Source organism: Mytilus galloprovincialis, chromosome 2, assembly GCF_965363235.1.
Source record: "Mytilus galloprovincialis chromosome 2, xbMytGall1.hap1.1, whole genome shotgun sequence".
NCBI lineage: Eukaryota > Metazoa > Mollusca > Bivalvia > Mytilida > Mytilidae > Mytilus > Mytilus galloprovincialis.
The window spans coordinates 28,838,329-28,851,243 of NC_134839.1; the positions used below are offsets into that span (position 1 = coordinate 28,838,329).

General features: G+C 31.0%; 1 protein-coding gene across 2 annotated transcripts in view; it reads left to right on the top strand.

Annotated features, from left to right (window-relative positions):
• The window catches only part of LOC143063317 (protein LZIC-like), a 56,754-nt gene that overhangs the window by 2,039 nt on the left and 41,800 nt on the right, over positions 1–12,915 (top strand). Inside the window, exons 2-6 of one of the 2 annotated variants that reach the window (XM_076235387.1) lie at positions 416–597; positions 2,237–2,372; positions 3,663–3,761; positions 4,336–4,513; positions 5,593–7,340. In XM_076235387.1, coding sequence (XP_076091502.1) covers positions 497–597; positions 2,237–2,372; positions 3,663–3,761; positions 4,336–4,513; positions 5,593–5,651 — 573 coding nt within the window. In that variant the 5' untranslated portion in view covers positions 416–496 and the 3' untranslated portion in view covers positions 5,652–7,340. Of the gene's footprint in view, positions 1–415; positions 598–2,236; positions 2,373–3,662; positions 3,762–4,335; positions 4,514–5,592; positions 7,341–12,915 lie in introns of those variants that run through there. The other variant, XM_076235388.1, reaches the window with a different exon arrangement.

Here is a 12,915-nt window from a genome sequence, read left to right on the forward strand (position 1 = left end):
AGGTCAATCATGGATAATCAAAGTAATACAAGAGAGGAAGCATCTCAGAGATGTATCATACCTTAGAAAAAAAACAAGTTTGTTATCCTCTGATTTGTTCTTAATCTTCTGATTTATACATTTGTAAACCTAACTTTATGAGTGTTTATGCATATATACGTGTGTAACTTTGCAGCTAAGTAAATTGTCATGCTTGTACATATATAGTCTTGGTTAAAAGGCAATTCATGTTTCAGTATTTTTTCAACTTTAAACAGTATCAGTTTCTCCATGAAAAGCAGAATGACCAGACAATATTTAAAATTGAACAGAGCAATTAATTAATGAAAGTTATTACTAATCATCATAATTTTATAAATGTTTCAAATTTTTTTTATTTGCTTTGACAAATAAACTGAGGTTTCATATGTTACAGGTTTTCTATCCAGAACAGAGGAATATATGAAAAGAAAAGAATTGTTTACTAGTATAAGTTTCTGTAAAAATCTAAAAAGGAATGGCTTCACGAGGTGCTCAAGAAAATACAAAATTACGTCAAAATTTAGAAGAACAGCTTGATAGATTAGTTCAGCAGTTAGCTGATTTAGAGGAATGCAGGTATGGTTACATATGTTATAGGAGATGTGTGTTTAGATCAATGAGGCTCTATCCAGGCACACAAATCAATAGCTACCACATGCACATACATGTACATGTATGAAAAAGTCTTCAAGACAGTTGACCAAAATACTTATAAGAAATTAGATACACCAAACATGCTAAACCTATCAAAATTTAAACTTCAAAACAATAACCATTTGCAGGTAATGAAAAAGTTAGCATGATGTGTATGTAGTAGATAAAGGATTTTTCAATCCATCAACACTATCACAAGTAAATAAATTGGAATCCTATGTCAAAAAGTCATTAGAACTGAGGACAGGGGACACAGGACTATTAACTGTAATTAGATGAGTGTGTATACAACATGTTTATCTATACTTGTATATATGTGAATTTCAGTTAAATTTAAATTGAGAAAGGAAATGGGGAATGTGTCAAAGCGACAACAACCCGACCATAGAGCAGACAACAGCCGAAGGCCACCAATGGGTCTTCAATGTAGTGAGAATTCCCACACCCGTAGGTGTCCTTCAGCTGGCCCCTAAAAATATGTATACTAGTACAGGGATAATGGACATCATACTCAACTCCGAATTATACACAAGAAACTAAAATTAAAAATCATACAAGACTAATAAAGGCCAGAGGCTCCTGACTTGGGACAGGCGCAAAATTGCGGCTGTGTTAAACATAATTATGAGATCTCAACCCTCCCCCTATACCTCTAGCCAATGTAGAAAAGTAAACACATAACAATACGCACATTAAAATTCAGTTCAAGAGAAGTCCGAGTCTGATGTCAAAAGATGTAACAAAAGAAAATAAATAAAATGACAATAATACATAAATAACAACAGACTACTAGCAGTTAACTGACATGCCAGCTCCAGACCTCAATTAAACTGATTATGTCTTCATCATATGAATATCAGGCACAATCCCTCCTGTTAGGGGTTTGATATCATACTATCATAAAATATATGAGAAGAACATAACCTGTGTCATGCCAATAACTGTTTTTAAAAAAAAAAAATAAATAAATGTGTTTAGTTCCGATGCAAAGACCCTATAAGTGAATCAATATTAAAGCCAAAATATGCAATCTTTAATGACCTGACAACAGTATCGTAACTATATCCCTTCTTAATAAGTCTGTTTAAAGGTTTTGTAAGCTTTTGAGGTGAATACTGACATTTTTGTGCTTTGTAAAGAATATTACCATAAAAGATTGGATGTGAAATACCTGAACGTATAAGATGTCTGCATGTTGAGTTATATTTACAAATTATTTCCTTATACCGGTGATAAAATTTAGTAAATGTTTTGACCAGTTTGTGATATCGAAAACCCTGGTGTAATAATTTTTTTGTAAATTGTCTACTTACATGACTTATTTGTATTTGTCCCAAACTTATTGTTTGTAGTTTATATGGCAATGAATATTAAAATTATATTGAATAGAATTGTAAAATGCAGAAAAAGGCTATTCATAAGAAAAGTAGTGAAAAAAAATCTATCATCAATTTTAGTGATTTGTTTGATCATTTCTAATTGCAAGATTTAATTTTTGCAACGAGTTATTGAATTATGGTTATATAAGATTATTATTTAATAAACTGATAATGATTTACAGAGAAGATTTAGAAGATGAAGAATACGAAGAAACAAAGAATGAAACAATTGACCAGTTAAAAGAATTTAAAGATTCATTAGACAAAATGACCAAAGGCAATGTCAGCCTTGTAGATGAACTAAATGGCATGCAGTTAGTAAGTAATTGTGAATTTAGGTTGATATTGTAATTTTATTGCTTTAATAGTAACCAAAGGAAACCACTGAAGTACAGGCATCTGGCTACAGACAATGCACAGAGAAAACGAATGTAGGACAGAAAGTCACAGGACAAAAAGTCACAGACAAAAAGTCACAGGACAAAAAGTCACAATTCATTTTTTCTGATTATTTTCTTAAAATAAAAAAACGCTTATTTCTACAAAAATATTTGTATTTTTTCTTGAACTATAAGATATAAACCAGCTTTGTAAACAAAATTTATCAAAAAAATATCAAAGATGATCAAATAGTTGTTAAAAAAACAAAATGTCAAAGTGGCTAGGCACTTAAATGGGTTCATGGTGCCCAGAAATCTTTCTTTTGCATGATTGAAATTAAACAAATCTTCATTTTTCAAGTATAATGACACATTTCCTAAACTTTAAAATGAATATATTTATTAAAAAGTAAATATTTCAAGATATTTCTCTTATATATTCAAACAATAGTCAACAGATTGTTTGTGACTTTTTGTCCTGTGACTTTTTGTCCTATCAAATTTGTGACTTTATGTTCTGTGACTTTTTGTCCTGTGACTTTCTGTCCGTTTACCGAGAAAACAACAGCCTCTGTGGTCGTGTGGTAGCCGAATTTGAAGATTTTACCCCCCGCCGTGTCAAACCAGTCTTAAAAATGTTCCTTCATTAAGGTTGTTTGGGATTCGTTCTTTGTGTAATTCTCATTACTAAAATGAATAAATTTATGTGATTTTATTTGATGATAACAAGCACCAATACAAAAAACTCTTTGCTTGTTTTAGATTTTGAAAACTATTCATTATGTACAAGGGGAGATAACTCAGGTAAAATCCAGTAAATTCAACTTTTTCTCTATGTTGAAAGAAAAGAAGTTTGATGACCCCATTTCCCTTTTTACTTTATCAAAGCTTTTTGCAAGAGCTATCTTTTTATTACTTGTATAAAAATTTCTTTTATTTAGTGTTTTCTTCTAATTTAAATGTGAATATTTTTTACATGAGTATGTGATTTTTACACAATCTGTATTTAGATAAAACTTACTATACTTCGTTCAATAATATTTTTGAAAAGTACATGCTATATAAACTTCCTTTTTTTTCATAAGACCTGAGTTTTTTTAAATCGATAATGGAATAAAACTCTTGGGCGAAGTAAAACTATATTTATAGAGAAAAACTTTTAAAAATAAAAATAAAAGAATGAGTTGACATATTCATTATTATTGAATTACTTTGTGTTTCATTGTAGGCAATTCAGGCAGCTATAAGTCAAGCTTTTAAAACTCCAGAAGTTATTCGTCTGTTTGCTAAAAAACAACCTGGACAACTGCGGCAAAGATTATCAGAGGTAGGTCATGGCAAATTTATGTGTTAAAATTTTTTTAAGCAAATTGGGAACTTTTATCAGTGTCGAAAAATTCTGACACTTTAATTTTTTTTCTCCAAATGAAATTTTAATACTTGAAGAGGTCAGCACTAACATCAAACGCCACATGAATTTGACACATAGCTCACACATGCAATGGAGAAATTTTATGTTTTGGACTAAACAAATATTAAATTCATATGAGAGAGTTTTAAATTTTCTTGCTTTAAATTGTACTTTCAATCGTTTGTTTGAACTCATTCCTTTCTAAATGTTTGCATCAGTAACCTAATGAAATAGAATGTATATGATGGTATTCTGCATTATAAGCTTTCTCATGCCTACATTTCTTGAAGGATATTTACAGGTATGAAAAAATAACAAAAACAAAATTATTGTAGTTATTGTCCTGGAACAAATTAAATCAGCAGGGGACGTTGGGATGCTGTTCTTTTATTTTTTTTTTTAATTAAAACAGGAAAGCTATATAGAAATAAATATAAAAGACCATATTTGTTAATCAAACTTTTATTTATTTATCTACTTTTAATTTAAGATTAAAAGAGATGAAAAAATTGGTAAATTACAAAGTGCAATGGCCACAGCTCAGTGTGTGGAGATATTAACAGCTTTAAAGAAACTGGGAGAAAGTTTGAGTCCTGAAGAGGAAATGTATCTACAGAATAATTCTAGTGCTAGTCTTAAACAGTTTGAACAAGTATCAGGTGACTTAGGTAAGTTACTTTAAGTTCTGTATGACTGGAACGATGTAAAGATAAGGAGATGTGGTATGCTTGCCAATTAGATAACTAGCCATAAGAAAACAAATGAAAAAAAATGTCTTTTATTTTTTTTTACATTTATATTATAACATTTAAAAACGAAACTTAGTATAGATTGAGTTAAATGAAAATAATTTTGAAATTTGTGTTATACATGTACCCCATGCAAACAACATTTAGGAGTGTATAGGAATGTGTATACTATGCAACTTAGATTAACCAGCTTGAAATGCTGATGCATTATGGCATGGTGAAGTGTCATATTTAAGTGTTGGGTCACCTTGTCTTTGACCTTAAACCTATGAAAGTAAAACATTGTCTGATTTGCATGATTTGTGGTGCATTACTTTTGTACTGTAGCACTTAGAGTGACAAAACAATGCTACTCAGAAGCTCTGTACTGACCTTGTCTTTGACACCTATAATGGTAAAACATTGCCAATTTTTTTTTCAATTTAGTGGATACCAATTTTCATGTTTTTTGCAAAATTGGATACTTTATTCCATGGATTTGTCACTTTATTCCATGGATTTGTCTTTATTCCATGGATTTGTCACTTTATTCCATGGATTTGTCACTTTATTCCATGGATTTGTCTTTATTCCATGGATTTGTCAATGCATACAAGTCTATATTAGTTTTCCCTTTGTTGAACATTGAAATTCATAGTAAATCTATACCAAAACCATGAAATCATTGAAACAACATAAATTGAACCAATTTTTCTGCATTAGATCAACATTTTGACACTCAATGTCTCTTCAGTGATGCTCAAGGCCAAAATGTTTGAAAATCCAAAGCTTATTAAAAAGCTGAAGAGCTATTTTCCAGAAAGGAAAAAAAAGTAATGCCAAAGACGGACAAGGAATCACAGCTTTGCACAAGGGAAACATATTCCTTAATTTTAAATAATTTCCAAAATTTTGTTTTAAACAGCAAATTGAAAATTAAAAATATTTACCCAATTCAATGAATAATAAACAAAGATATAACATGAAAGAATGTCATGAACTGTTTGTTTTATTTTCAGCTGCTGGAGACAAAGTTTTGGATGTAGCAGGTTCACAAGTTAAAGATGCAGACAGATAACACATTTTAATCAAAGATTGCATATATACATTGGTTGTTAGGATGGGAATTTATTATACTGTGTATTCATGAAATTTTCTTCTAGGTATCCATTTCTTTTAGATAAGTAAACATTGTATTTTAGTGGATGCTTGAATTCACTATTATAACAAGTTTTACATACAAGCCTATTTAAAGAAAATTTTGTTGCACACTTAAACTTCTAATTTACTGATAACTGTAGCTAGGAAATTCATATTTAAATAAGAACACCAAGAATACTGTAAATTCAGAAATTTTGCATTGTTTTTTCAATACGAAAATTAGGACCAAAAAGGTAGCATAAAAATGAAAACTAGCATTTAAATCATGATAGCAGTATTTGTATGCAGCATTTTGTGTATTTAGATCAATTGATGCCACATTTTGTGTATTTAGATCAATTGATGCCACATTTTGTGTATTTAGATCAATTGATGCCACATTTTGTGTATTTAGATCAATTGATGCCACATTTTCTGTATTTAAATCAATTGCTGCCACATTTTTAGCTCACCTGGCCCAAAGGGCCAAGTGAGCTTTTCTCAGCACTTGGCGTCCGGCGTCCGTCGTCCGTCGTCTGTCGTCCGTCGTCTGGCGTCGTTAACTTTTACAAAAATCTTCTCCTCTGAAACTACTGGGCCAAATTTAACCAAACTTGGCCACAATCATCATTGGGGTATCTAGTTTAAAAAATGTGTCTGGTGACCCGGTCAACCAACCAAGATGGCCGCCATGGCTAAAAATAGAACATAGGGGTAAAATGCAGTTTTTGGCTTATAACTCAAAAACCAAAGCATTTAGAGCAAATCTGACAGGGGTAAAATTGTTCATCAGGTCAAGATCTATCTGCCCTGAAATTTTCAGATGAATCGGACAACCCGTTGTTGGGTTGCTGCCCCTGAATTGGTAATTTTAAGGAAATTTTACTGTTTTTGGTTATTATCTTGAATATTATTATAGATAGAGATAAACTGTAAACAGCAATAATGTTCAGCAAAGTAAGATTTACAAATAAGTCAACCTGACCCAAATGGTCAGTTGACCCCTTTAGGAGTTATTGCCCTTTATAGTCAATTTTTAACCATTTTTCGTAAATCTTAGTTATCTTTTAGAAAAATCTTCTCCTCTGAAACTACTGGGCCAAATTAAACCAAACTTGGCCACAATCATCATTGGGGTATCTAGTTTAAAAAATGTGTCCGGTGACCCGGCCAACTAACCAAGATGGCCACCACGGCTAAAAATAGAACATAGGGGTAAAATGCAGTTTTTGGCTTATAACTCAAAAACTAAAGCATTTAGAGCAAATCTGACATGGGGGTAAAATTGTTTATAGGGTCAAGATCTATCTGCCCTGAAATTTTCAGATGAATCGGACAACCTGATGTTGGGTTGCTGCCCCTGAATTGGTAATTTTAAGGAAATTTTGCTGTTCTTGGTTATTATCTTGAACATTATTATAGATAGAGATAAACTGTAAACAGCAATAATGTTAAGCAAAGTAAGATTAACAAATAAGTCTACATGACCGAAATGGTCAGTTGACCCCTTTAGGAGTTATTGCCCTTTATAGTCAATTTTTAACCATTTTTCGTAAATCTTAGTAATCTTTTAGAAAAATCTTCTCCTCTGAAACTACTTGGCCAAATTTAACCAAACTTGGCCATAATCATCATTGGGGTATGTTGTTTAAAAAATGTGTCCGGTGACCCGGCCAACCAACCGAGATGGCCGCCATTGCTAAAAATAGAACATAGGGGTAAAATGCAGTTTTTGGCTTATAACTCAAAAACCAAAGCATTTAGAGCAAATCTGACGGGGTAAAATTGTTCATCAGGTCAAGATCTATCTGCCCTGAAATTTTCAGATGGATCGGACATTCCGTTGTTGGGTTGCTGCCTCTGAAATGGTAGTTTTAAGGAAATGTCGCTGTTTTTGGTTATTATCTTGAATATTATGATAGATAGAGATAAACTGTAAACAGCAATAATATTCAGCAAAGTAAGATCTACAAATAAGTCAACATAACTAAAATGGTCAGTTGACCACTTTAGGAGTTATTGCCCTTTATAGTCAATTTTTAACCATTTTTCGTAAATCTTAGTAATCTTTTAGAAAAATCTTCTCCTCTGAAACTACTGGGCCAAATTTAACCAAACTTAGCCATAATCATCATTGGGGTATCTAGTTAAAAAAATGTATCCGGTAACTCGGCCAACAAACCAAGATGGCCGCCATGGCTAAAAATAGAACATGGGGGTAAAATGCAGTTTTTGGCTTATAACTCAAAAACCAAAGCATGAAGAGTAAATCTGACAGGAAGTAAAATTGTTGATCAGGTCACGATCTATCTGCCCTGCAATTTTTAGATGAATCGGATAATCGGTTGTTAGGTTGCTGCCCCTGAATTGGTAATTTTGAGGAAATTTTGCTGTTTTTTTTTTATTGTCTTGAATATTATTATAGATAGAGATAAACTGTAAACAGCAATAATGTACAGCAAAGTAAGAACTAAAAATAAGTCTTTATGACCAAAATAGTCAATTGACCCCCTAAGGAGTTATTGCCCTTCACAGTCAATTTTTAACAATTTTCTTTAAATTTGAAGATTTTCAATAACTTTTTCCACAGAAAGTACTGTTATAGATAGAGATAATTGTAAGCAGCAAGAATGTTTAGTAAAGTAAGATCTACAAACACATCACCATCACCAAAACACAATTTTGTCATGAATCCATCTGTGTCCATTGTTTAATATTCACATAGACCAAGGTGAGCGACACAGGCTCTTTAGAGCCTCTAGTTTGTATTTAGATCAATTGATGCCACATTTTGTGTATTTAGATCAATTGATGCCACATTTTCTGTATTTAAATCAATTGCTGCCACATTTTTTGTTCACTCTTAATAAATACAAGAATAGATGCACAAGATAATTTCTTAATTTTCAGTTACAATGGATCCACAGTAAAACTGTTTTTAGGCCTTGATACAATTTTGGTTGAATTATGTTTAAGTTTTGAAACAATGTGAATAAAGTTTTTGTGTTCATTTCTACTTGTTGTGGTGTAAACAATGAACTTGTAGGTGGACAATAAATGTGTTTTCTTCTTTTAAATTGGAAAAAGTTCAAAATTAAAAAAACAAAACAATTGAAGTTCAGGATTTTTATGCAACTATAGCACTGCTGATTTGTAACCAGATACCTTGCATTGGTTGTTTTTGTTTTATATCGTTAAATATATGTTATAGTCGCCGTCAGCTGAAATTCGTAGCGGTTATCGGTAAAAATAATCTAAACTATCAATCGCGTTCACTCGAGATATAGTTTTTCACATTCCATTCATAAATCGCAAAAAGAAAACCCACTACTGACCTACCTTTTAAGTGATCACACTGTAATAATCCTGACCTTCACATTTTCCAGAATATTTTCCATTGTAATTCCGCCATCTTCGTTTCTATGAGGATCATTTGTTTACATATGACATTCGTCCTGTACGCAGTTTCTTGAAATGTTCCTTTCATTGATGTGATAAGGTTTCCCGCGCTTTATGCAAATTTTATGAAATTGAACTCCACGGAAACACTTCCGGTAAAAACAATGGCTGATTCCACCATTCAAAATCGTCTATGAAAAAGTGAAGGTCAGGATTATTACAGTGCGATCACTTAAAAGGTAGGTCAGTTGTGGTTTTTTTTTTTTGCGATTTATGAATGGAATGTGAAAAACTATATCTCGAGTGAACGCGATTGATAGTTTAGATTATTTTTACTGATAACCGCTACGAATTTCAGCGGACGGCGACTATAGTTTACCGGTAAATTTTAACTGCATAATAGCAGCTTTACTTTTGTGTATATGTATTATTCCTTCTTATACTATATTCATAATTTTAATTGATTATTAAAATATAATGAAACAGGTCAATTGTTAATTGGTTTCCCTCTGGTATTTACTGTTGATTTGTATGCTAAATTACCTCATATGCTGTAGGATGTTTGGTAATTCATGATAACATAATCTTTATTACTATACAAACAAAGGTTATTATAAAAAAGTTATGTGATACCACAAACTGTTGCAATATATATATATAAAAAATGCATTTATAAAGCTACATATTGTACATTTCATATTTTATTATCCATCTTAGATAATTGGGACATTATGTGCAATGATATGTGTGTCAATCTATTTTCCAATTCATATCCGGTTAAAGTTTTGGTGTAATGTAGTTTACCATGAAGTTGTGGTCAAATCAATTTCAAGTTAGTGCATATGTTCATTATGATAAAAAAAATGTACCGACAAAGATATTGGACTCCAAGAAAACTAAAAAATAGGAAGGTAAACATGACAAATAAAGGGAACAGAAGTATACTGCTTTTCAATAGTCATAATTCGGATAAGTGAAAACATATCCAGGTAATAAACTAAATTGAAGGAAACACATCAACTATAAGAGGGAAACAATAGAACAACAGAAATGCTAAACTGCAACAAAAACGAAGGCATAAATTAAAACAAACTATTTGATAACATTTGCCATTTTCCTGAGTTGATACAGGACATTTTTTCTTAAAATGGTGGGTTGAACGTTGTATATGGCTAGCCAAATCTCCTGTTATATGGCAATGTTAAAAATTTAGACGCTCTATAGTCCTTATCAACAATGTCCCTTGAATTGTGAAAAAAAATGTAGCAAATGTTGAAAACAAATTATTTGATAAATTGATAAATTAAATAGAGTTGCAAGATGAAATAGTATGTTCAAATGTTATAAATTAATATTAGATGGTTAAGTAATAAGAACAAGAATGAGAAGCTGAACAAACCTGTTTTTTTTTCTTGAGGATAAATGATTGTTTTTTTTTAATATTATATTTTGTTGTCCTGTCATATGATTTTGGACGAGCCTACAAGATATACATATTTTGGTCAACATATTATTTTGTACAAAATTATTAAGGCGATGTGCTTTGATTTGTGGTTTCAGACAAATATAGAAAATCGTCTGTGTATAAAACTTTGAAATTATTTAAGCTTTTATTGACCCAATCCTATATCAAGATTGACAAAATGTATGCATATCCGTCTATTGACATACATACATTTTGATACAATAGTTGTTATCCATTCGTTTGATGTGTTTGAGCTTTAGATTTTGCCATTTGATTAGGGACTTGCCGTTTTGAATTTCTCACAGAGTTCAGTATTTTTGTGATTTTACTTTTATTAAGGATCGGATTGGAAAAGGAACAAAAGACAAGATTGCTGAGCTTTTTCCTCTTCTGTTCTAAAGCATGTTAAACAGATTTCATATAAACAAATTATTAGCTAGAATAAATGTGAACACTTGACCAATCAATCAATCACTCTGATGGGCATTACGATGACACATTATAACTGAGTGCTGTCTAACTAAGTTCTTAAATACTTACTTGAAATCTTGGACTATTTATTTATCATTTTAATCATTGTTATGATATATCACAATTTGAAGAAATTATAAAGATTGTATTTGTTTTTGGAAAGATTAGAACTTGTTCTAAATCTTTACTAAGGCACCGGCCTCCCTAGCAACACGACAGGTTAGCTACTGTTACTTAATGTATTCACACTGAAATATAGTTCCCTATGGTTCTCGTGTATGTGCACATAGTACACATACAAACTGAAAGAAATTAGTATACTATTGGAGAAGTTCATTTAAGAATGTAGGTCATTAAGGTGTGTTGATGTGCAGGCTTTTTTGTCGAGCCTTCGACTTTAGTCAAAAAAGCGAGAACATAGCGATTCTCCATTCCGTCGGCGTCGGTGGCGTCCACAAATATTCACTCTGTGGTTAAAGTTTTTGAAATTTTAATAACTTTTTTGAAATATCCTGGATTTTTACCAAACTTGGACAGAAGCTTGTTTATGTTCATAAGATAGTATCCAGGAGTAAATTTTGTAAAAATAAAATTCCTTTTTTTCTGTATTATTACTTATAAATGGACTTAGTTTTTCGTCCAGGAACCAAAACGTTCACTCTGTGGTTAAAGTCTTAAAAATTTTAATAACTTTCTTAACTATCCTTGAATTGTAAGAAACTTGGCCAGAAGCTTCTTTATGATTAGAAGATAGTATCCAGAAGTAAATTTTCTCCATATTTGACTTATAAATGGACTTAGTTTTTAAGCAGTCTGCAGTTAAAGTATTTAAAACATTTTTAAGATACTTAAACTAGCCTGGATTTTTACCAAACTTGGACAGAAGCTTCTGACAATCAAAAGATAGTTTTGAGAGGAATAATTTTATTGATTTTTTTCATCATTTTTGTTGAGTGTGTTATTTACAGCAAAAGTAGGCGAGACATTGGGTTTTGCGGAGCCCTTACAAATTTTTAAAAACATTTTGATTAGGTAATTGGGTATTGATACAATACTAATATGATTGACAACTGTCATTATCACTAAACAATCAGAGACAAGGTAGACCTTTAATTACAATGCCCCACCTCCTAAACTGTCAATCAAATTGACCACATTAGTTATCAACCTCAGTTTTGTATATTGCAGGGTCTGTATAATTATGTAAGACTTAATATACAAATATTTGACCTTATAATTGAATACACAAATGTATATATAAGATGTTTGATATATATAAGGATGATATATTTATTTATTACCAATTACTTTTGATCTGCATTACATAAAGTGATTCTGTAAATTATATCTGAAAGATAAATGATTAATGGATTAACAAGATCTTCAAAAAAAAAAAAAATGAAATATGAATATAAATATGAATATATAAAAGGTATTCAAGTAAGGCCTATATATTACTTGATAAATTTCCAATAATCATCTGTAATTAATCAACAATTTCGATTAGTTCACTTTTTTTTTATAAGGAATAGGCTTGAAACAGTTTTAAAATTTTAAAACTTTTGATTTATATGACAAACCATTGTTTATCAGTTTATTCCCCATCAATCATTATGTCTTTTTAGTCATTTGAATTTTTATTAGAAGTGACTATATAGTTTTGCAATCAAGAAAGAATCCACATTTCAATAAAATAAGTTTTTTTAATTTGTTTACATTGAAAAAGTACATTTTCAATGCCCTGTGGTGAAAAATACTTTAAAAAATGATCAAAAGGCACTCTGCAACTTTTAATCTTCAATGTCATATAACCTCTGTTTCAACTTACAAAATGCCCCAATACAACATTTTTAGATTATTTATGTTG